This window comes from Strigops habroptila, chromosome 9 (assembly GCF_004027225.2).
Source record: "Strigops habroptila isolate Jane chromosome 9, bStrHab1.2.pri, whole genome shotgun sequence".
Lineage (NCBI taxonomy): Eukaryota > Metazoa > Chordata > Aves > Psittaciformes > Psittacidae > Strigops > Strigops habroptila.
Genome location: NC_044285.2, coordinates 13919770 through 13944202, shown reverse-complemented (window position 1 = coordinate 13944202; position 24433 = coordinate 13919770). Strand labels below are relative to the sequence as shown.

The 24433-nt window shown below is 39.7% G+C and overlaps 3 protein-coding genes across 7 annotated transcripts in view; all 3 read left to right on the top strand.

Moving 5' to 3' along the window:
• CCPG1 (cell cycle progression 1) overlaps positions 1-7243 on the top strand; it is a 75473-nt gene extending 68230 nt beyond the window's left edge. Inside the window, exons 14-17 of the transcript XR_003993317.1 lie at positions 67-152; positions 882-985; positions 1730-1853; positions 4487-7243. The gene's annotated coding sequence lies outside the window, so the exon portion shown is untranslated. The remainder of the gene's footprint in view (positions 1-66; positions 153-881; positions 986-1729; positions 1854-4486) is intronic.
• The window catches only part of RAB27A (RAB27A, member RAS oncogene family), a 36103-nt gene extending 28860 nt beyond the window's left edge, over positions 1-7243 (top strand). For 4 of the 5 annotated variants that reach the window (XM_030498449.1, XM_030498445.1, XM_030498446.1 and 1 more), the window contains 4 exons: positions 67-152; positions 882-985; positions 1730-1853; positions 4487-6033. In XM_030498449.1, coding sequence (XP_030354309.1) covers positions 67-152; positions 882-985; positions 1730-1853; positions 4487-4685 — 513 coding nt within the window. In that variant the 3' untranslated portion in view covers positions 4686-6033. Of the gene's footprint in view, positions 1-66; positions 153-881; positions 986-1729; positions 1854-4486 lie in introns of all 5 variants that reach the window. The other variant, XM_030498447.1, reaches the window with a different exon arrangement.
• A 3375-nt stretch (positions 7244-10618) lies between these two features.
• Positions 10619-18635, top strand: RSL24D1 (ribosomal L24 domain containing 1). The gene is made up of 6 exons (XM_030498432.1): positions 10619-10807; positions 12834-12947; positions 15382-15454; positions 16212-16275; positions 16707-16792; positions 18240-18635. The coding sequence occupies exons 1-6, from the start codon at positions 10727-10729 to the stop codon at positions 18311-18313; spliced, it is 492 nt and encodes a 163-aa protein (XP_030354292.1). The 5' UTR covers positions 10619-10726; the 3' UTR covers positions 18314-18635.
• The last annotated feature ends 5798 nt before the right edge of the window (positions 18636-24433 follow it).

Sequence of the window (24433 nt, the reverse complement as noted above, 5' to 3'; positions counted from 1 at the left end):
CAGTTATTTTGTGTTCTGTAGAGGCTGGACCACTAACACTCAGTCTTGCAAATTTATCTTTTACAGGTGTATAGACCCAATGGGCCAGATGGCATTGGTGGCAGAGGACAGAGGATACATCTTCAGCTCTGGGATACTGCAGGGCAGGAAAGGTATGTTCCATCCCACATCTAGTAAGTCATCAAGCTAGTTGTGAATGGAACAGAGTACATGAATTCTCTTTATCGATTGTTAGATTTTAATTGTATGACTTGGGATGGGAAAGTGTGCTTGCTTTCATTTTAACAATAATAGAAAGTTTCCTGTGAATACCCATTAAATTACAACTGTAATTTCCAACTGTAGAACATTAAAACTGTAATTATTGCTTTTTGGCTTTTGGAAACTTTCAGTTTATTTTTTCATAACCAATACATAGAGATGCTTGTAAAGCTCTTTTTTCTTTCAGTTTTCCTTAAATTTCTGAAAATACATTGAGGTCTTGGGAAAGTCAGACAGATGAAATCACCTCAAAGGATTCTTTTCTACTTGTCTGTCAAAAGACTAACATTATAGTGATTGGTAGTCTTAAAATCAAGAAGTGATGTGGTTAGGGACCAAATTCCTGAATCTGATCAAGTCATGCTTTATAGTAGAAGACTTTGTCTAAAGTCACTCTGATGTGAGAGTGAAATGACTTCCTTGACTTCCTTAGGCCTTGATTAGACCATAGTAATGTTAGAAACTGTTGTTATGCAGTCCCTACCTCAGCAAAACAATTATGATTAATATTTCATTCCAGTTATCTCAGTCTTAAATTACCTCAGTTTTATGACTCTGTGCAATTATATTTTCAAAGTAAGCTGCCAGATGAGCCAGCTAATCTAATTTTGCTGGTCTAGGTTTCGTAGCCTGACAACGGCTTTCTTCAGAGATGCCATGGGATTTCTTTTACTCTTTGATCTGACAAATGAGCAAAGCTTTCTGAATGTCAGGAACTGGATAAGTATGGCATTTATTTTTTCTTTCTGTCTCAGCATGGGTGGGGAGAGGGCTGTGTTTGTAAATATGGAGTCTCACGGAGAAATAGAACTAGAAATACTGTTTTTTATAACTTTCTCAGTAGAAGAAAGAAAATGTTGCATTCATAATTATAATAGCTGCTAGGAGTGGCTTCTAGTGCTTACTTGAAATTCAGCCTTGCCAATTGAACTTGAATCTTAACCTAGATAAAAGCAAGCTGAGAGAAAATCATATCCCTGGCTCTGATGATATTCAGTAATTTTACTGTGTGGAAAGCCTATGCAAAACTCTATTTTGACACAGCTTAAACTTTGTCAGCCAACCTTAATGGAAGGCAAATGTTACTTGGCTGGTGTATCTAGCCAAAGGAGTTCCCAGACTGCATTATCCATCAGGAGAAGGAAGTGTATCTTTTCCTGGCAGCTCACTGAAGATGCCTGGTGAGCATAACTCCTAAAGTTACAAATACACAGCTTCAGTGCTAGCTTTGTCAGGCTTCTGCTCCCCTGGCTTTTTCACTGGGTACATGATAGTGGATGACTGCCCGTTCTCTGGCTCCTCAGTGCAATAGCAGAAGTCCTGTCAGGTACCAGAGAACATACTGTTTTCTGTCTTTCAAAGAGTCGTTTACCTGAAGGACTTTGTCCCCCCTGAAATGTGGTAGTGTTCTTAGTGAGCTTTATGTATGACAGCAAATTGTGACCCCTATTCATGTTGTTTCTGTTAGGTCAGCTACAAATGCATGCATATTGTGAAAACCCTGACATTGTATTATGTGGAAACAAGAGTGATCTGGAAGACCAAAGAATGGTGAAAGAAGAAGAAGCGAAGGAACTTGCAGAAAAATATGGGTAACTGACTTCCTTCCAGTTATTGCTGTGTTTAAAGCAGAAGAAACTTTTTTAAAATGCCTTTTCTGTATACAGAAAGGTTATTGTGACATAGGCATTTTAGAGTGCTTAACTGGCCAGTGTGGTAGCTTTTCTTCTGTCAAGAGATTAATGTTTTCTGCACTGCCTAAAAATTCATACTTAGTATTGCAGTAATCTTGCACTGGAGATGGGTTAATCTTCTACCCTTGGCAGTAAACAAAGTGAATTTTCACAAACATTCTGGAAAAGAGATATAATTTAGCTGGAGATGCAGTTGAATGGTGGGGTTCTAATTCTTTAATCTTGCCTGTGCTGAGGCTTTCTATGAGACACAGAAAACCCAGGTCTCTTACAAAAAGTGAAATCCAAGAGTATCTGGTGATGTGGTGAGTGTCACATCAGATTGTAGGGAAAGCAAAAGTAATACTAAGCAATGATATCCTAATTTATGAGGTGAGTTGTTTTACAAAAGTTTATTCTAAGGTAGCCATTACCTCTGGCATGGCCATGGAAACATGAGGCCCGAGTTTCTTTGAGAGCCTTGGGACCCATTCACGAGTGTTTGGACAGTCAGCTTACAGAGTGCTGTTCCCACAGAAGAGCGGTTCTGGTCCAGACCACTGTTCCCTCTACCCATTCAATCTTCCCTCAACTGTTCAAGCAATTTTGTTAGGACTGTACCTTAGGTGAATTCCTGGTGACTTATCCTCAGAGGGGTCAGCCATGGTTTCTTACAGGCATCTGCATTCTCGCAGACTCCCAGGGAGTCTGAAAACCAAGTCAGACAGCGGGAAGACAGGGTAACCTTGCCCTTCCCCATGTCCTTAAAGGAACTACTTGAAATCTTTGTTCCTATCAGGTACTAATTAATCCCATAGTATTTTTATACAGAGTTAACTCTTCTATGGGACTTCTGTCTGGATTACATTTGCATTTCAGTGTGGATCAGAAGTGCACTTTTGAAGCAAATCTTCTGATGCATTTACTGTGATTTGATTCACATAGTAGAGCAGGTTTCTAGCATGTGAACTGGATTCCTTCTCAACTGAAAACTAAACTAGATGATGTGCTCCAACCTGTAATCTGCATCCTGTCTGGAGGAATAGATCAGAGCTGGTCCAAAGTAAAGCCCACAAAACATGCATTGTGTGAACACTAGGTCCTCAGCACTAACTGGCTTGCTCTGCAGGTCTAGTCCTGTTGTGCCATGCTATTTCTTATTACATAGTCACAAATTAGCTTTCCTTGACCTTGAAAACTCATGGGAGGCAGATCAGAAGCAGTCTGTCCATTTAGAGACGAATAGGTTTAGTGCAATATTGCATTCTTTCTTTTTCCTTCTCCTGCGAAAATGCTTGTTTGAAGTCCATGTCACACAGACAGCAGCAGGTGTATATGGTACTTTAACCAGCTGCTTGTGAAGGAGCAAAAACTCCTAAACTACTGTTTAGGAGCAGATGGCATGTGGCCAATTTCGTAAAGATTTGAAAGAGATCTCTTTGTGTGTGACTTCTGGAAATAATTTATGAAATACTTATCTTTGTGACTGAAAATGCCAACTTAATTTAGCAATAAATTAAGAGTTACAGATCATGTCCAATCTGTAGACAGTTACAAAGTTCTCTGCCCTGTAGAGATGAGAAAGGATAGCTGCTAGGAGTCACTCCTGAGGGGAAGCAAGGTAAATCCTGCTGCAGCAAAACCAGTCTTCTGGAAACAGAAGTATGAGATAGTGAATACCCTCTTTCTGTGGCAAAGCCATGTAATGGTAAGTGATGTATTCTGAAAATGGTTGCAGGAAGCCTTCGCACTGTGTCAGTAAGATAATATTTGTGACCACTCATTGAATCTTGCAAGTTAAGTAAGAAACACTTAAAACTGAAGTGATTCTATCGGTCCTTCGGGGAGGAACACTAGTGCAGCCGCGCTAGCACCACCCTGTGGGAAGCACTGAGCGCAGAGGGTCAAAGCCATTGAGACTCCCTGATCCACAACAATAATGAAAAGTAGCAATGTATTTTCAATACCAAGGTGCCCAGAAACTTTGGTTAACAAAGAAATAGGAGGTCTGAGCACCGCGATTTTTATTTTTCTTTTTTTTTAATGTAAGAGATTTTATAGTTGAGGTGTCAACAGAAGCAACAGTCACCTTTTGTAGTAAGAATGTCACATTAGGAGTCTTTACTGCCTTGCCTGCAGGGGAATGCGCATACCAGCGTTCCCTCTCTTGCAATGACTCCCTACCTGATGTAGGTACAAGTCAGTAAGGAGAATGCTTATGCTCACAAGGTCATATAAAGTAATTGTATCTCTTGTGGGGAACAGAGCTGAGAAAAGAGAGACCTCAGTAGCATAACTTTGGGAGCTCATACTGACCAGTGCCTCTTTAGATTGCGGACTCCATGATGTAAATTAAAACTTTTCCTTCTGTCTTACCTACAGAGTCGTCCATTTCATTAATTTCTTTTGTGTTTCAGACCATTTCATGTGTTTCTGCTATGCAATAACAGTAACAGTGCTTATGTGATTTCTTAGTATGTGGCAGTAATCCTGTATTTTCTCCTATGAATATAAACTGTGTGATACAAGTTTGTGGGTTTTGTCTTCTGCAGAATACCGTATTTTGAAACCAGTGCAGCTAATGGGAATAATGTAAGCAAAGCCATTGAAACTCTGCTAGACCTCATCATGAAGCGCATGGAACGGTGTGTGGATAAATCCTGGATCCCAGAAGGGGTAGTGCGCTCCAATGGGCACAGCTCTACAGAACAACTGAATGAGGAGCAAGAAAAAAGCAGATGTGGCTGTTAACTCAGTTACAATTAAGTTTAATGTATATCATAAAGTATAGTACAGTTGCAGCTTAACTGTTTAACTTATGGGCAAATCACACTGTAGTTATTTAATGAGCTATGTTAATCCTTGATATTAATATTTGGTTTTTTCCTCTCGACCAACATTGATCTTTGCTTGCAGTTTATTAGTGATGGGACAGATGTTTAATTAGGTGTAGCACTGGATATTCCTCTAATTCTGTACTTTGGAGAGAAGGAGAGGAATTTTCATTACCAATTACAGAAACATCTTTCTGTATGGGCGGTGAGAAAGGGTAGGCTTCTGAATTGAAGGATTTTCAGTTGCCTTTTGAAGGCTCCATTAACTACACGCATGAGGCATTTAGACTAGATATTGTGACAGCTCTTAGTCTCTACTAACAGCAAGCTTACCAACATGGTTCATGGTTTTGAACAGAAACGTTTAATCATTTCATCAACCAGTAACAATCTGAAAGAGCAAATCCTGTGTTTTCCACAAAATCCTGCAAGTAGCTTTTCCTGCTCTCTCAAACCATTGGTTTTTAGTGATGAAAACCAAAAGAAAGCTATTCTATATTGAATAAAAATTACAGAGAAGCACAGAGGTGCATATGTAGAGCACTTTGGGTATGTCATGAAATTGAACATGTAAACTACAACTGTACTATATAACATATATCCAGCACAGACTATGAGGCCTCCTGACATCATTTGAATTTCTAGAACATGCATATCCATATGTCTGTATATAAAAGGCGTAATGGTACAGCTGTTGTTACGTTTCTTTTATGTTACCACTCATGTTTTAACAGGAGTGTAGGGCAACCTAGATGTCAGCAAACTTTCATCAGAGCTGCTGCGTTGCACTGAATTTGTTTTACCAAACACCGATTTAGAAAGTTTCTTCAAATTTGGATTGAAAAAAGAATGATGATTGTCTTCTGGTGAGATGCAGCTAAGGCACCAGTTCTGTCTAGATCAGTATTTCTATAAATTTATAATGCTCATTCTGCCAACCTTTCTGTCCTGTACTTCATGCTTATCATATATTCATTTATGGCTTGTTCATTTCCTTTAGGTTGTATTTAAAGAATAGACACAATTTTCTCCTCCCTTCCCCCCACCCCCCAAATCACATAAATGTCAGTTTTGGTTTCAGTGGATCATGTTACTCTTTGATCATTTTATTTATTCGTACAACTAAGGAACAATCAGTATTTTTGGGGTCTTTTTTCCAGACTGATATATAAGATGTGCCTACCAAACTGTTTTCTACCCTGGCAGAGGTTGTATAACTGTAAAGTATTGCCAATTATTGCCAATTAAAGTCACAATATGCCAAATTGGGTCTTGTTGCAGACTTGCCTCAGCAGCCTGTTTACAGAACTCCGAAGCTATTACTTCTTTGGAAATTGCGTATTTATTTATTTAAATAGTGTAACTACTGCAGTTTCAGGCCAGCATTGATACCAGTTGTGAACATGAACTGCAGCACAACAAGTTTTTTGAAGGACCAAAAATGTTTCTAGATTAGGAGCTAATAAAATATATTTTTTTTTTTTAATGTAGCCTCTGGTTATATTAATAATACAAGAATAAGTGTTAAATCTTGGTTCTTAAAATATTTTACATTGCATTGTTCTCTAACAAACACAGCATGTAAATACTAGATTTTTATCACAGCCTACACAGAATATTTTATAAGTGCAATATAATTTGACTGCTCTGAGGCTAGGACAGAGATTAAACCAATTTATACTGAATAAATGCAGGTGTGGGGTTTGTTTGGGGTTTTTTATACAACACCAAGATTCTAAAATGCTTGTGGACCGGAGTTACTGTCATTTAATTCAGAGTGCCTTGTGAAGTTACCATCATGTTTCTTACCAGTAGAATATCAAACGCTGCTGTAGGACACAATATATTTCAATGTACTTGTGTGTCTGAATTTCTTCTAATGTAACTCTTTGCTTTTCAGAGGGTTGCAGTGCAACTTTGTCATGCATTAATGGGAGTTTTTGTGCTTATAGCTCCGTCCAGTTCCTGAAAATATTAAGGATTATTACAACCGACTACTGAGCTAAGTGACTACTGAAATGGTGTAAAAATATTTCCTTTTGAATACTTATATTTAGATTGGATATTAAATACTGAAACTGTAATATTTTTGTCATGCATATTTTATGTAACTATTTACTGTATAAAGACAGTCTACATAAAATTGATTTGATGTCAGCCTTTGAAATGTGCCATAAGATTTATCTGTTTGAATTATTCTGTGATAAAACTTTTGTTCCCTTTTTAACTCTCATGAGAGATCATGGTAGGTGTTCCTTAACAGTGAGTTACACTATTCTTACTAGCCTAGCCCTGGCTTTACAAAACAAACAAGATTTCTCATGTGATGAAAACCTGTTATTTCTAGAAGAGTTGTCTCTATCCAGCGTCAGACAAAAATGGTGATCTATAATGGAACAAAGTTTTGGAAATTATTCCCATTATGATGCGTTGTCCCAAGATTTCTTATATCTTATAAAATAGTTAAACATTCTTGATCTGAATCTTGTCAGCATTTGTTGAATTGAATTGTAGCATTTCCTGTTAGTTCAGTATCAGTCTGTGTCTTTCTGCATTGTCCCTATACGTTGTGGGTTTTTTTAGATCTCTTCTGTGGCCTACAGACTTTTCGATGCACTGACCAAACCAGTCAGATGGGGGCCTGATGCATCCTGGGTGGTGCCAGAAGGAGCTCAGACCCATAGAAGAAAATAGAGGCAACACTTCTGTATTCATAAGATATTCAGAAAGCTGCTAATGTGAGCACGTAGCATGTTCAGAGCAAAGGAAATCACGCAGTACATCTTGTAAAATCTATAGCTTCCACAAAGGTAAGGAGCCTGATTTTTCACCATAGCTGCTTCCATCAAGAGCAGCATGTATTACTAGGTGGGTTATGATATGCTGGAGGAAACAGCTGCTATTCAGAGGTTCCTTGACAGGCAAGAGAAATGAGCTGAACTAAACCTTATTAAGTTTAACAAAGGCAGGTGTGACTGCGTATTCCAGTAATTATAAGACCACATCTGGCATTCTGTTTTGGACACCTCAGTAGAAGTAAGACATTGACACACTGGAGTGAGTCCAGCAGATGCCGCCAAGATCAGAGGGTTGGACCACAAGGGGTAAGAGGAGAGAGAACTGGGTTTGCTTAGCTTTAAGAGGAGGAAACCAAGGGAGACCTTTCCTTTGTCTTGAACTATCTAATGGGAGGGTATACAGAAGATGGAACCAGACCTGTCTCAGAGGGCACAGGGATAGGAAAGAGGCAACAGAGAAGAGTTTCTGTTACGAAAAGAATGTCACCATACAAGTAGTCAGAAGTGGAGCAGGAGCTAAGGAAGGTTATGGAATCTCCATCCTTGAAGACACCAGAATCTCAACTGGATGTGGCCCTGAGCCACCTGATGTTAATTTGTCCCTGCTTTAAGCAGGGCTTTGGTCTAGATGACCTCCAGAAGTGCCTTCGAACTGACATTATTGTATGCTTTATGAACCTTGTCCTACAGATGCACATGCCTGACAGTTGTCAGTTCTTATATACGACTATATATGACAGTTTATATGAACTTTTACTTCTATTAGGAAACTTGGACAAGTACCTAAATATTTGCGACCAGAGCTTTGCTATGAGTTTAACATATGGAGTTGAGATGTTTGGTGAAACAATTCTTGCTGTGGTAATCTGTGTCAGAAATCAAACAAGTGAGCCACTCAGTTTGCTGCAAAATCTCTTAGAGTGAAGCTGTTTTTCAGCTGGATACCTAATTCTGTCTGTGAGTAACTGTTAATGAGTAGAAGTACCTATTCATTTTTGATAATTAAACTGGATTCTGGCTCCAGCAACCTTCAATCTAAATTGTTTATAGATCAGGAATAAGCACTTGCAGTCCACAGCATAATGGCTTGTACTTGAAGAGGAGATTAGCGCCTTGCTGTGAAGAAAGGTGTGGAGGGGAGTCTAGTTGTAAATGCTTGTAGTATCACTGCTCTCACATCCCATCTGCCTGCTGGAGGCGTTGGTGACAGTCTGTAATCCACAGTGTTTAAACTGTAGAAGCCACCAAAGACTTCACAATACTCTGCCAGTAAAAAGCTGTTTTCAGTGAAATAAATACAGTCTATAGGGGGGAAAAAAGTCACATGAACAGGAAACTCAAAGTAATCAAACTGAAAAAGAGGACTGCAAGTGCATATGCCAAAGCACAGCAGCCTTAGACCTAGCAAACTTGTTTACTATTTGGTTTTGCCTCTAGCTGTACACTCAGTGTCTTCATAGTTTCCCTTATAAAATTGCTTTGTGTTTGTGTGTCTGCTGTTTCCTCTTATCAGCTGGGTTGCCATTTTCTGTGCAGCCACAGAGCCTTCCCTCGGGTGTGCAGCATGAGACTAGCTAATATCCTGTACAGTCCTGTCTTGCTGTCTGGCTGTCAGTTCAGCACTGTTGTTCCTCAGGGCTGGGGGTGAGACTAGTCACAAGTCATATGCTCTAGCCTCTGTCTCCTGCAATAGGATGTGGTTGAGGTCTGGTTTCCAAATAGATTGGAGACAAGTTCTATGCTGATAAGGTTAGTGACTCTACTGAGCTAAGGCAATTCTTTTTTTTCTTCCATCTTTCTTAATATAGCCCCAAGCTGACTGCCTTTTTTTGTTGTTCTAGAAACCAGAAAGCAAAAACTGCCCTTAGGGCACACGCAATTCAATACATGGATTTTTTTACCAAATACTCAGAAAGTTAATTTCTTTTAAATGGAGAAGCAGGAATTGTGGTGGTAAAGCCTTATGTAGTGAGGAAGATTTCAGACTCTGAGCTGGGACAGGATTGGAGAACAGAGAGAAGACCCTTTCCAACTGCAAACAATTTAGGAAGGTACAGGTTTAGGATTTAGCTCCTTTCACAATAAACACTCTGTAGGAGGGGGACCGGAAGGAGTAACAGGTTCCTTAGGTTAATGCATGCAGAGCCATCGCTTTTAGACAGTACTTCGAATTTTGCTTTAAAAATTAATTCCCCTATAGAAGGCTTGGATCTTACAAATATGGAAATGGAGCAGAAACTGATTTCCCTGAATTCTAGAGTAAATCAATTGTAGATTTAAAAATCTGTGTCTGACTCCCTTTCCTTTCCTTGGGCTACAGTCTCTATCCTTATATTAACACTGAGCCATTTCAGCTTCATTCATTTCTAACATTGCATTTATAATGAGAAGCCAGAGGGGAGCAAACACAAGCTGATCACAAAATCTTTTAATTTGTATTTGATTGTACAAAGACACAAATGTATTTTTCAGAGAAGTGGAGAGTTGTTTGGGAAAGAGAAAAGTCAGCTTAGTTTTGGAGATGCAGTATTGTCTAAGAGTTCATCCTAGCTACATTTCTGTGTATGGGTTGGTTTTGGGGATTTTATGATGTTTTCAGGAGCATGAGTATTTCTCAGCTTTCAACAGGATTCTCTTTAGTGCAGTTGAAGGCCGGACCATGCTCTCAGTGTCATAGACTGCAGCTGGCATACGTGGGGCTGATGGGTCTACCTCGTGAGTCAACTTAGTATCTGGTCTTTGGCATTTTACTGCTTTTCTCACCCCTGTCCCCCAGTACCTCTGTGTAATGACTTAGAGATTGTGGCTCCAATCAGCCAACACGTGGAGCTTTCCTATAGCTTCAACCAAAGCACAGCACTGAGAACTTCCTCACAGCATTGTTCAGGTGGTGGCCTTGTGCCCCCTGCTCTTACTTTTGGGGCAATAATCTCTTCCGCATTCTCTATATGACCGCTCTGCTTTATTTTTATTACGAGATCTCGCTATAGCTAAGGCACACCGCAGCACTCCCGCCTGCCGAGGCGGTGCAGCCCCTCTCAGCGCCTCGCTCCGCCCTGGCGCCCCGCTGCCGGCAGGCGGCGCTGTGTGCTCTCTGCCGGCTGGTGCCGCGCCGCCTCCGGTCAGCTGAGCGCGCGGTTCCGGCGCGGCCTGCAGCGCGATGCGGATCGAGAAGTGCTACTTCTGCTCGGGGCCCATCTACCCGGGCCACGGCGTCATGTTCGTGCGCAACGACTGCAAGGTACTGCCCGCCCGTCAGCGGCGGCGCCCGGCGCCGGGACCGCTCCCCCGCGCGGCCTGCCCGGCCCGGGCCTGTGAGGGAGCTGCGAGGAGGCTTCCCCCGTCACACGTGGGGCGCTGAGGGACCCGCGCTGCGGGAGCGGGAGGCGGCCCTACCCGTCTCCCCGGTGTCCGCGGCTCGGTTACGGGCGTTGCCAGGGCCCCGGGCCGGGGGCAGCGCTTCCCTCCCGCTGCCGGGGCCGCGGTGTCTCCGCCCAGCGCAGCCTGCGGGCGAGGCCGCAGCCGTGCCGGCATCGCGAGGTGTGCCGGGCGGCCTCATCCCCCGCGCGGGCCCGTGCGAGCCATTACGTGGGTGATGCCGTGGTGGTCGGTACCTCGCCGGGTGCCTGGGGGGGACTCACCCAGCTGGGGCTGCCGGCGGGCCGTGCACTGCGCCCGGGGCTGTGAGTGGTCTCCCAGCCTCGCTGTGCTCCTCATCGCTCCTATAGGGCATTGCAGAGCCCAGGGTGCAGTGGGGCTTACACAGATAGCTTCCTTCCCGTGCTCAGGTGTCAGAACAAATCCTCTTCTGAGTTACAGCTTCTGGGAGTTTCGAGGTAGATGTAGGTTGACACAGTTCCATTTAGTAGAAAATGGCCCCAAGGTGTGTGTTTAAAGAAGTAGCACTATGTCAGGCTAGTTGTGAAGTGATAATCTATGAAAGAGCCAAATGTAATGGCAGGTTTGTCCGAGGTAAGGTGAAAAAGCATGGTAGAAGCATTTAATAAAATACAATATTCAAAGATGGTTACCTTTTCTACAGGTTTCATATTTTCTATTAATTTTCTCTAGAAATGACTCTTTAGATGGGAAGGAGTGTATAGGTGAAGAAAATACGGTTTTCAAAAACTCATCAATAACAAATGTAATTTTTAGTATTCCTAAGTAAAGTTTCAGCTCTGCTTTGGATACCAGACAGCCCAGGACAGCTCAAGTGATGCACAGACTTAGGGAGTATTAAGAACTGTAAATAGGGGTAAGATTGTGTGTATTGCCTGTCCTGTTCCCTCGTCCCCCTCCCCGTGCCCTTACTGCCGTCTTGCTGCAGGCTCTTTTTGACTGGAAAATACCTGTTGGATGTAGACAGTTTGCGATAGAGGATTGTTCTCTAGCTTGGCTGTTACTTACATCATTTCAGTACCAACAAAAGGGAAATTTAAAGCATGAATAGTGAAGTTTTTAATGCATCTTTAATGGGCCCAAAAACATCACCCAGATGAACATAAGGTGCTTGGATGGCTAGCAGTGACATGTGCCTAAAATGAGTCTAGAATCTGTAGAATATGTAGAAAAATGGAAGGGGTGTGTGTGTGTGTGAGGAAAAAAAGGTCAATTAGAATATTTTGGTATATGCTTTAATAGCTTTCAGTGAATTCAGTCCACGACTTAACTGATGTGCTTAGGAGTCCTGCTGCAGGGTAATCTTTAAGGCTTAAAGCTACACTCCAGAAGACAGACTTTTTGTGTGTGTGTGTATTGCATTCAAAAATATATGAGGTGTGGGGATTTTTTGTTGTCAGGATGGTACTGTGTCTGAAAAGTGCTGATAGGTATAGAAAACTGTTTATTCATAGTACAGGTTTGGTTTTATAGTTGTTTTTGCAGCTGATAATTCTCACAACTCTGGTATATTTTATTTCTAATCAGCTTAAGTGTAAGTATTTGACAGCTGTGAAAATGACTAAATGAAAAAAGCGAATATGCTTGAAGCTGTTAATAGCTATATTTGAACTAAAAATATTGACATTTGTAGGATGAATGTCATTTTCAATGAGCAGTGTTATTAGAGAAACTTCAGTGTTTGATATCACGCTTGCAGTGGGGCAGAAATAACACGATCTAACTGAAGATGTCCCTGCTTATTGCAGGGGTGTTGGACTAGATGACCTTTGAGAGGGTCCCTTCTAATCCAAACTATTCAAAGATTCTATGATTTGAATGTAAGCATTTGTTTTGTTTTGTTCTTCCTCCTCCCCTTCTTCTTTAAGATATTTAGATTCTGCAAATCAAAATGCCACAGAAACTTTAAAAAGAAGCGAAATCCCAGAAAGATGAGATGGACCAAAGCATTCCGGAAAGCAGCTGGCAAAGAATTGACAGTGGTAAGAAGCTGACCTGGTTCATGCTTGACATTAGCTCACTAAAATGGCAGAAATCTAGCCTCTTCCAGTTGCAAGCAGGTTAGGTCACTCAATGTGTTATCATTTAATTAGATGAGCACAAGGGATGGAGTAAGTGGAGAAAAGAGGCATTGTGGAGGAAGATGTGAGAGTTTTCTTGAGAGTGAGCTATTAATTCATCTTGACTGTAACTTAGAACTTCCCATTTCAGCTTTCGTGTGGAAGCCAGTTTACCAGGTGTCTACATCAGAAATAAATGGTGGTTCCCACATCCAAGGCATTTTTTTCTCTCTGTAAATGCCCTACTCTCTGTACAGACACATTTGGTAGTTGTATTTCTGCACAATCAGATAACCTGGGTTAGTGGGTAGCCCTGGAAGTCTCTGCGTAGACACAATAAGATGGTTACCTTCTGACATCTCTTTAAAGTATACAATGTATAGAAAAGTCCTTGCATAGATAGGAATGTTTCAAGACCAGCATATGAGATCATAAAAACAATTTCAAGACAAAATTACTTCAGTGGTAAAAATCCTAAACACTCATATTTGGTGGGACAGCCCTTAAATAATTCAGGAATTATTGTGACTTAATGACCTGGTTTTTGACAGAATACTAACAATTTAGTAAGTATTTTGACACTGTGATTTGCTGCCTTCTGTGGATCTTCCAAGGGGAAGAATGTGATATTATTTTGTAATGTGACTGAGAAGCCATGATTAATTGGTGCCTTCTGTAATTGTATTTCTTGCTTTCAAGTTGTTTCTGGCTGAGGTAAATTACCTTTTTTGAAAATAACTTAATTAAAAAATTCTTTTATACATACCTAAATAGGTGACAATATGCTCCAGTTTCAAGATAATATATATATGCTAAGAGTTAAACCAATATATAAACACAGTGCTTTGTTGTAGTTCAGTTGGTATCCATTCTTTTGGAAGCCAGCTCTGGGGAGAGTGTCTAAATAGGCTTGTGACAATGGGAAATACCATAGCTTGTTGGAAGGTGGCAGTTCTTGTGGCTTCAAGCAGTACATTGGATAGAGGTTAAATGTATGTTTTTCTTTTCCTGGGTTTCAAGTGTTTTGTGGTTTTTTGTTGGTTTTATATATATATTTTTTTATTAAAAAATTGAAGGAGGACATAATCTTGCCAGCTGTTGTTCACAAGGTATTTCTGAAAGACTGCCTTATTCTCTCACTCAGAATGAGGCAGAGTCGGTCAGTCTGTCCCCTCATGTTTGGAATGGAAAAGATCCACTGGCCACTATGAGGCAGCTGTAGTCTATCTCTGGGGGAGCAGGTTAGAAGATGCTGGCACTTTGAACATCTGTACTCTTGTGAGACTTGTTTTTGCTGTTTGCAGTGTGTTCTCGTGGTACAGAGCAATACTGTGTATTATAAATACGTAAAAGGTGACTTGACTTAGGATAAACTGCAGTGAATTGATGTGGTGCTATGTCATGCTTGGCTAAAAATGAATTTTAGGTAATTTTAAAAATTTTTTATAAGAGTAAGAATGGCATGTAGATGTTAGTGTACTGTGTGCTCTGCAGCTGATATTTGGGGTGTTTTGCTTAACACTATCCCCTTGAAAAACTAGCATTCATCTGCCAATGGAGCATGGCTTGTGAGTGCATATGTGCCATTTCTTGCTATTCTGTGTAGTTTCTCTCTTTGGAGCTGTCTTTAGCTCCAGTGGAGACCAGCAGCTGGTCTAATAGCTCTGCTCCTCCACTACAAGAAAGAACCTTTGGGCAGGGAAAAGTCCTCACATAAATTTGGATTAAAGCTGAGTATGCCTAGCAAAAAAAAAAAAAAAAAAGGAGGAAACTATTTTTCCATCTTAAGGTCTTGGGGAAAAAACCCAACAAAAAGAAAAGCCTCCAGCTGCCCCAAACACCAGTGTCATCGAATGAAATATTTCACAATTTCAGATGATTTTGTATTGTTTCAATATTCTTAAAACTAAATAGTTTTTGGGTTTGGATTTTTTTGGGTTTTTTACCCTTTTCAAAATTACAGGCTCTCGAGTAGAACTTACTTGACCTGGGTTAAATGCTTTTGACTCTACACGTTTTCAATTTTGCCTTCCACCTGTCTGGTCTACTCTGTATTTCCCACTCCACATTGGTCTTCTCTGTTCCTTTTGACTTGCTAAAAGGAAAATAGCTGAGGGAATATTTCTCTTCAGTCAAATCACTGTGGCTCCTGACACTTTGAGGTCAAACACTCCACTCTATTTCCTTCTAGTTTATAGTAATCCCTAAAGGTTGTTAAAGTACAGAAACCGAGATTCTGAAAGGGGGAGAAAAATACCACGTAAAATGCCAAGTTATGTGAGTGAGTGCTATAGTAAGAATATATTGATCTAAGTATGCTTTGTATATAATCTATATTTACTTTTTCTTAATATAGGATAATTCATTTGAGTTTGAAAAACGTAGAAATGAACCAGTGAAATACCAGAGAGAGTTATGGAACAAGACTGGTGAGTCATTGTAGAAAAAAACAAAAGATGAACTGTGGGGAGTGAACTCTCACTGTGCATGAAAATGTTTTCAGAAGACTTTGTAGAGACACTTTGTAGTGATTGTATGTGAAATTATTGGGATAATGACCAAATTCTTATGTGTGGAGGAGGTTTGAGTTGTGAACAGATGTGGAGTTGCACTTGTTTGGGGTTTTTTTTTGGGGAGGGGGGGTGGGGTGGGGTTGGGTTTTTTTTGGTTGGTTGGTTGGTTTTTTTCCAGAAACTGGTTATTTTGAAAGATCTTCAAAAAACCTTAGTGGTTCTCCGTCTTTTTAAGAGGCTTACAATGTAAGCCTTTATACTGATGCACTTGTTTGTTTGTGCCTGCTTGTTCCACTTCAGTTGGTTTAATAAATCAATTGCTATAAAGTAGAAGAATTACTTATGTCGTGATTGAATGGCACATAGGAGAAGGTGGTAACTTGCGTCTGATCTTGAGTAAGAGTCTTTTGTAGTGATGGTTAATTGTAGGAAATATGTGTAGACACAAAAGTGGAAGCATAAATAAGTTTTAAAATACAATTTACCATAGTTGCTACACAGACTATTCCCTACACTGCTCTTCAGAGGAAGGAATAACTTCCTCTGTATATTTTAAGAGTTGCTTCTGCTGTAGAGGTATTGTGGAATACTGGTTGTGTTGCCCTGCAAACTAGCATGTATTTTCAACTGTAGGTATGTAAGCATATTTAAAACAACTTCTGCTTTATTTCAGTTGATGCAATGAAGAGAGTGGAGGAAATAAAGCAAAAACGCCAAGCTAGATTTATTATGAACAGGTGAGGAGAACTATTTATAGTATGGGAACTCTTCCAAATCTGTATTAGCCAGTCAGTGTTTCCGGAGAAATGATGATCAAAAGTTTTAAATGGTTGTTTGCTTTGTATAGACACAGTCATCCAAACAGTGGGGTGGAATAGTTTGAGGGGCTCTCATATACTACTAAACCACTATGCTTTATTGGCTGTAAAACAGTTTTAGATTTAAACAAATTTCTGGTAAGAGTTGATGTAGTACTGGCTTTTTTTTTTTTTTTTTTTTTTTGTTTTGTATCCAGTATATGCTTGAATTAATTTTCAAATACTTTATTTCCTCATAATCATAGTTATTTACAGTTTACATACTTTTAGCTGAAGATGTGCCTTGCAATAGAGCAAAAATATACATCTTCTCTTTGAAGGTAATGAAATTTAATTTCTCCCCTCCCCAGATTAAAGAAGAGCAAAGAGTTGCAGAAGGCAGAAGACATCAAAGAAGTCAAACAGAATATCCACCTTCTTCGTGCTCCACATGCAGGTAAGAACTTGCTTTACTTGATTATCTTAGGTAAACTTGTGTACAATTTTATGATGAATTTTAAAAATCTTTTTTATATGACTAATTCTACAGATCAATAATCCTGCGCATTTTTCTTATAATTAATTTGTCTGTTGAATAGAGAGAATAGCTCTTGCCACTGACTGTAAGCAGTGCCTTTGGTCTGAATCAGGCGTAACTTTTTATTTAGCCAGTCCTGCATTCATCCTTTCTTTTCCTCATTTGAGTATTTTAAACTGCACTCAATATTTGGTACTCTATGAACTGTGTGTTTGTTAACCAATACATTTATCTAAATCTTCCTTTGAATTGAGTATTTGAACTCTACAGACTGTACCACTGATTGACATAAAATGCAGTAGTTAAACTGCTTTTTGAATTTGTTAGCTAATTGTGAAAGCGGGTTTTATTGTAGTTCACTGTGTGTAGTGAAACTTACATGAAAATACTGGTCAGTGTAAGCCTAATGCTTTTTAAAAGATCATGGAAATTTTACAAATTTTCACCAAAATCTGTGCCTACTTCAGATATAATAATGTATATTCTTTGTTAGTGAACCGAGTTTTTTAGATGGAGAAACCTCCTTCTCCTAAATAATTTTCTGGTTTCTAAACTATTACAAGTACTGGCTTGTGTTAGATGATGTTGATAAAATGGATTGTAAATATGATTTATTTTTTAAAATATAGTTAATAGAGTAATGGAAATTTCCATTAGTTACTGTTTTATAAAAATAACCAGTGGTTTTGTCTCCATGGTTTTATGTGTCAAACAAGCTTTTGTCAGGATATATTTAAACTTTGGTTTAATCTGTCCCTTGTTTTTTGAGGGAAGAAGGAGAAAATGTGAAAAGATCCGAATTCAGAAGAATAAACCTGTTTATTTTGTTTGGCTTTGCTTATGTTAAGTGGATGATGCACAACAGTGTGCAGCACATCTGTCAAATTACAGCTACATTTTCAGTGCTTTGCAATTCCTACTGGGCCTTCAGGAGAGCAGAATCAAATGTCAGCCCTGGATTTTTTTATTTCTGATAGTGTTATGGAGAGCTAACACAATTGTCATCCAAAACAGCATTCAGGAGGGTTTTAAATCTTTGTATAAAAACTAATGTGTGAAGGCTATTGATCTGTTAAAAGTAATGCATTTTTATAGTCCTTTGCAAGGTTCTGCTAAGAGCTCTATCAAAGTTCACCATAGTAGATGAAAACATATGCTTTTAGATTTTGCTTAAAAATAACATCAGCTTTTCTGTTAAAACAGTTCTTCAGTAGCTTGAAGTTCTGATGGAGGTTAGCAATAAATAGTTGTAAGCTTGATGAGTTAGACCTAAACTCCTAGAATAGACACATACATTGTCCAAAGAACAACAGTTACTTGGGTTTAGAGAGACACGTTGAATTTAATGTTTTTCTTTGCTTTGAAGGAACACCAAAACAGCTGGAGGACAAAATGGTGCAGAAGCTACAAGAGGATGTGGCTATGGAAGAAGACTCTTAAAATACTTTTATTTTCTATTTATATCTCTACAGCAGTTAACAGTTCCTTATTGCCTCTCCTGGCATCTTTCAGAACTGTCCTTCTAGTTGAAGAAAAATACATTTTAATGAATAGTGGTCATTTACAGTTTGATTTTTTGTTTTATAAAAAAATATATGGATGCTGTTTTGGGCAGTGCTTACAGTACTGTAATTTGAAAACACCTTGTCAGCAGGATGGAGAATAAGGCATATTGTTTGAGATACTATGTGCTCCTTGGAAAGTTACACTTTCTGGATAACTTTTCCCAGATAATTCAAGGAATAAAAGATGTTTGCCCTGAGTTTTTCTTATTTTGTCTTATTTTATCTGTTCTTTCAGAGTGGTAAAAGGAGGTAAAAATCTGTCTTAATGGTTACAGGGTAGGGCAGGATGTGTTATTTTCTTCAGTTCAGTGCAGTCCGGACTTACTTTCGTTCTTGTCATTTTGACATTTCTTCATTTTGTTACGAATGTGTATAGTGTTTGTTTTATTTCCTTTTTAAGTCAGTTTCCCCATGATTACATTGCAGTTGACACCTAAGCCTGACAAGGCTAACATTGGTATAGGACTTACAGCTGTTTGTAAAACAGTAATGGTGATAACACCCAGTCTGGAGTTGGACCTGCCATCCTCTTGATCTACCAAAATTCAAATCTGATGTGTAGTCAGGCTGATTGTGATGCTCAGTAAATCACAATTTTGACTGTTTTATCTAACACTCGGGGTTATTTTGATAGAAAACATGATGATATTAAAGTGTAGATATTTTGCATATTGTGGTGGTATTTATTCAGTGTGTCATCAGTACTGAGATAAATGCTCTTGCTTTTTAAAACTGTCAGCAGTTTATCTACAACGGTGGGATCAAAGCAGCCTTTCAAAGGCATTTAAAATAGTATTTCCTTTCTTGTGAGTGCTAGTTATCGTGAAAAACAGTAATTTGTAGTTCTATTCCAAACTTGAATATGTGCTATATCAAGCACTGGAAAACTTCTTCATACTACCACCTACATGTGTATTGTGTTATTCAAAAGAGAGTCATATTTGAATATAGGAAAAAGGGCAGTGGGTACGTGTGAGATAAACAGGCATTGTACTCAGTTTTTCATCTCTTGATTTATGAGTGATGTTCAGATATCTAGAAGACTGATGTATTTTACTGAGATAAAAATAATTGAATTCTAGTAATAAAAATGCGTAATTTATATTTTCATGAAATTAAAATTTTGCTGTCATTTCAACTTTGCTGATAAGGTGATAGCTGAGAAGTATTTTGGATCTGTAATATTAGTACCTCTCCTGTAAACTGTAATATAAGTAACATCTCAAAAACATATGGTAAGTTGGCCAGAAAACATATGTCAACGGGGTGAAATCACTAAGATGCTACAGTATAAATACAGTATATGTGTATATATATATATGCATGCTATATATACCCTAAGATGCTTGCACATAGTGAAGGGTGACCTTCACAAAATGTTAATTAGTATGTTTATGTGTGACTGTACCAGTGAACTCAATATTTCAGCTTGGGAATTCATTTAAAAATATGACTACAGATTTTTTTAATGAGTTTTTAAGATACGATGTTCAACGAGTGCCAAGTTTTAATTTTCTCCAAAAATAGTAAAGTAAATCCGCAAAGCAGAGAAAGGCAGTGAATCCCATTGGATATTGTGTCGTATTTATATACAGTCTACATACGAAGTTTTTTTAGCATTAAATGATTTATCATACATAATATCTGTAGTTCTTCTGACCACGTATCTTTAAATGAGCTGCAATACTTAATTTATTTGTGTGCTTTATAAAAAATGTCTCTGTGGGATTGTTAACCCTATCCTATGAAGGTTTGTAACTGAAGCAGTCTTCGTGCAGCAGCTGAATAGAGCCATTTGGGGAGTACAACCATAAATCCTAAGCATCCAGTTGTATGAATTGCTTAACCTGTGTACCTCATTACAGCCTGTGTAGTGGTATAATTGCAAGCATGGGCTTTGAAAATTAATACTGAAGAATAGCAGGTGTGCTATTGTTGCTATTCTCCTGAGCAGCAGAGACTTGCAGCCTGCTGTGTATACCTTGTGAGTACATAGGTAGTTGAGTTTAAAAATTTGTCATGAGCAACATGCTTATAGCAGCTGTTCTGAAGGCACCCTTGTGTTTGGGGGGGTGTTTGTGTGTTAATTTAATTGCTGTGGTGTCCTGTTCTCTTGTCTCTGTCAGCTGGAGCAGGATGCTGCTGAGAGAGCACATGGTGAGGGGGGAACAACTACAGCTGATGAACATGGGGCTAGTTATCCTCCATCCTGCACATGTGTGCATAACCAGCTGCAGAGATCTTCCTGAAGAGCTGCTGAGCTGAGGAGTCAGGGTTTTTCATTTAGGGGGCTGGCTGTTCAACCACTCTTCTAATGGGAATTGCTCTTCAGAGACGTTTTGGTGAAGAGCTGTTATTTTCTTAGCTTGCTTAGCATGAAAATTTTCAACTAAGCTAAAGCTGACTGAAAATTCTTTCAGATTTTGTATTTCGTTTACAAGACTTGGAGGGAAAATGTTCCAACGGAACAGTATTCTGGTGGTCATGGAAAAATACTGCCAAATATCAGGAAGTAAACACATTTCTCATTCCACTTGAACAGCTTTAGCTCAGATGCTGGCTTTCAGAGGAGTGGGTGACGTGCAAACAGGAAGCCTCTGTTCATCTCCTGCTTGTGGGGCTGATCAGTGCACAGTCTTTGGGGAAGCAGGACCTGCCATCAGTTCCACTAAGAGCAAGTCAGAGAGATGGTATTTTATGAGCAGTACATCATTATTCGTTAAAGATCTCTCTATTAGTGTCATATGTCACAGTCACTGATCCCGCGCCTGTTGAGATCTAGCAGGAATGGAGCACAAAGCACTGTGAGTACAGTCTGTTACAAGACTGATGATGATGATGTGTCCATTTGAGTCACCATTTAATCAGAGAAATCTATTATGAATAACTGGTAGTGTTTAGTATACAGTCTGAATTGCTTGGCATTTTCTAGATCCAACAAACACTGTTTTGTGTTTGTACTTGATGCCATTGGGAGCCTTTCTTCAAAACGTGATGGGCTCAATCAGTACAAATGTGATACCCTATTTTTAAGAAATGCTTTTCAGTTCCAGTTGCCGTCATCTTTTCTTACAAAACAAAAACAGATGTGTTTTTCTGACACTGCAAAAGGTGGAAATGTGGATTTTAATGGTGATTTATTAACTGACTTTTTCTCATATTTCCCCTTTTCCTTTTTAATCCATCATTTTAATGATTTCAAGTTAAATGCTGGCTTTGTTTTCAGGAGAAGTTTAACCTTGTGCTAATGCATTTTGCCTGCTGCCTCACTCCCTCCAGCTGCAGAGCCTGAAGCAGGCCTGTGGCCCTGAGAGGTTACAGCACTGCCCTGAGTCCCCAGAGGTGTCTTTTGGATCTTTTATCAAGTTTCACTCTTTTTTGGTAGGTGATTGTCATCATAACTCTCCAAAACCTGACTGCTTGGGGTGGTGTGTGTGCAACCATTTCTGTCAGGCTTGGGAAGCCCATGGGCTGTGCTGAGCAACCCCATTTTAGAAATGCCATTTGCTTTAGGCTTTGTGGGATGGTGAGTTAGGGAGGGAAGGAAGTGTTTGTGCCTGTGTCTGGAGCTGTGAATTGAAGGGGTGTGTGTCACCAAAGGTGGAGCAGCAGCCATGTGGTGGGAGCACCAAGGAAGCTGCCACCAGGGGTGGGCGGGGCCGGGCAGGGCAGGGCATGCTCCTGAGCGGTGGAGGCCCCTGAGGCTGCCCCAGAAGGAGCCGAGGCCACGGAGAGCTCAGACCTGCGCTCATGGTCCTCACAGGTCTGCGCTTGTGCTGAGGCTGTTTCCCTGTCCTCGTACAGAGTAAGAGCTGGAAATGCTTCTTTTTGCATTCGGTCATGGGTTGGTTTTGCAATCTTTCACTTGTTGCTTTGGTTGTCTGCGGAGTCTCTTGTTTTCTTGTCAGTTTTTGATCCTGAGAGAACAGCTGAGAAGAATGAAGTGGTGGGTGACGGTAGAGGCTGTTGTTTTGCCTGGTTTTGTTTCAAGAAAAAAAGCAGAAACCTCAGGCTTCTCTTTCAGTCTTTCCTTTGCAAGTGCTGACTGATACTCTGTGGAAAAGGTGAAAATTACTGCATTCTGTATAATGAAGTTGTGCTGAACTGGTGCACATTTTCTCCACAGGAAGCTGGGCCTTCCCATCGTTTGGAAGATCTGACTTTTTAGTCTGAGATATTGTTGAGGTACTCATACTCTTAAGAGTAACAACATGATGGAGCCCCGAACGCGTACAAGATCTGTCCTTTTGCGACAAAAAGAAACATAAATCAATATGTTGACATGGTCATATGTGTCAATGGCTGGAAAAGCAATATAGACAGCTGCTAATAGTTCCAAAGGCTTATGTCCCAGGAGACGGTATTTCAGTCTCCAGGCTGTTCAATTCCTCAATTACTGTTCCGGCCTCAAAAATTCAGTCTCCTTCACCAGCCTAAATTATTTATGGGTTGCACTGAACTGCAACCAGAGAGAGCAGAAAGCCAAAATAAATCAACCTCTGATAAAACTGTTTAAGTCTGCTTGTTGTCTGTCTATGTATTTTTAGATCTCAATTCAAAAAGGCTGTATGCAGAGATATGCCTAAGTTTGCTTGGTTTTATGATTTTTAACATTGGTATAACTAAAAATTAGTCTTTGGTGGTGTTTGCTAAATACAAGGAAGGTTTTTTTCCCTAATTTCCTAATTCCTAAAAGACCCAGTTGATCTGATTTTAGCCATAGTGTTTTGAACAAGCAGCATTACTTGAGACCGGGTAGGAACAGAAGGAGAAATAAGGATTTGTGAAGGTAGCTGAGTTGGAAGGCATTCCTGCTGGTTGTAATTGTTTCGTGGGGTTTTTTGTTTTGTTTTGTTTTGGGTTTGGGGTTGGTTTGGTTATTTTTTTCCTTTTTGTTTTTTTTTTTTTTTTTTACCCCGCTTAAGTGCTGCATATTATATTTGGTTTGGTAAAGACACTTTTGTTTCTTAAACTGCTGCTGTTTCACCTTCAGAAAGTACTCAGGAGACCATTTTATCTTGCACATATATACGTGGTAGTAAAGGTATGTACTGAGTGAAGGGGGACATCAACTCTAGCTCTACAAGCAGAGTGATTTATTAGTGACAAGTTTCACTACAGGGAACTGACTCCTGAATGGAAATAGATGTGATATTTACAAGGCAAGACCATTGTGCACCCGCAATTTACCACCTGGAATCAAGGCAGGGGTCTCTGTGTAACTGAGAAGAAATTCTTGTTTACAGTTATATAAGCTGTTTTCTGTAAGGCTCCACTGTGCACTAAGCTTGCTGATTAAGAGAATTGCTTTGGTGTAATCCACTTTGGCTGAAGTGATTGCTGAGTAGAGAATTTGAGAGATTTCTTAGTACTTGAGAAAATAAAAAGCTGTCTGAAATTCTCTCTTGTGTTGAAGCTAGCCTTGGTTATGGTATCTCTGTTTATGCAAGAAAGTTCCAAAGGTAATGTTTTCATTCTTTTAGCCTTGTAGCAGAAATTGACTCTCTAGCACTGGGTAAGGTAAGAGCTGGAGAGACCAAATGGTTTTCTCTCATACAGGGATTACTACCTGCCATTCCCAGCATTGAGCAAGTGCAGATTGCACTTCAAATCCCCATGTGTTCACTCTTTATGTACTTCTAGACACAACACTCAGGGACAGAGTAGTACAGGCCATACAGATTTAGCTTGATTCATAAAGGTGGCAGACCTGAACCCAGCGGTCTTAAGTTTCAGCTGTCTGAAGACAGCTTTTTCTTTTAACAGGCCTAACAACCTGATGGTGGATTTGGAATCAGAAAGAACCAGCCAGGCTGCCCCCCTGGGCTGCTCCTGCCTTCCCTGGTTAGTTGTGCCTGGGTACAGATGGGAAGCCATTCAAGGCTAATTTGATTAGCTCTACCCAGTATGTGAATGATCTCTGGGGAAAATCTTTCTTTTGAAGCAGAAGAGACAGATATCATAATGTGATCCTAATTCATGTGTGATATTTAGA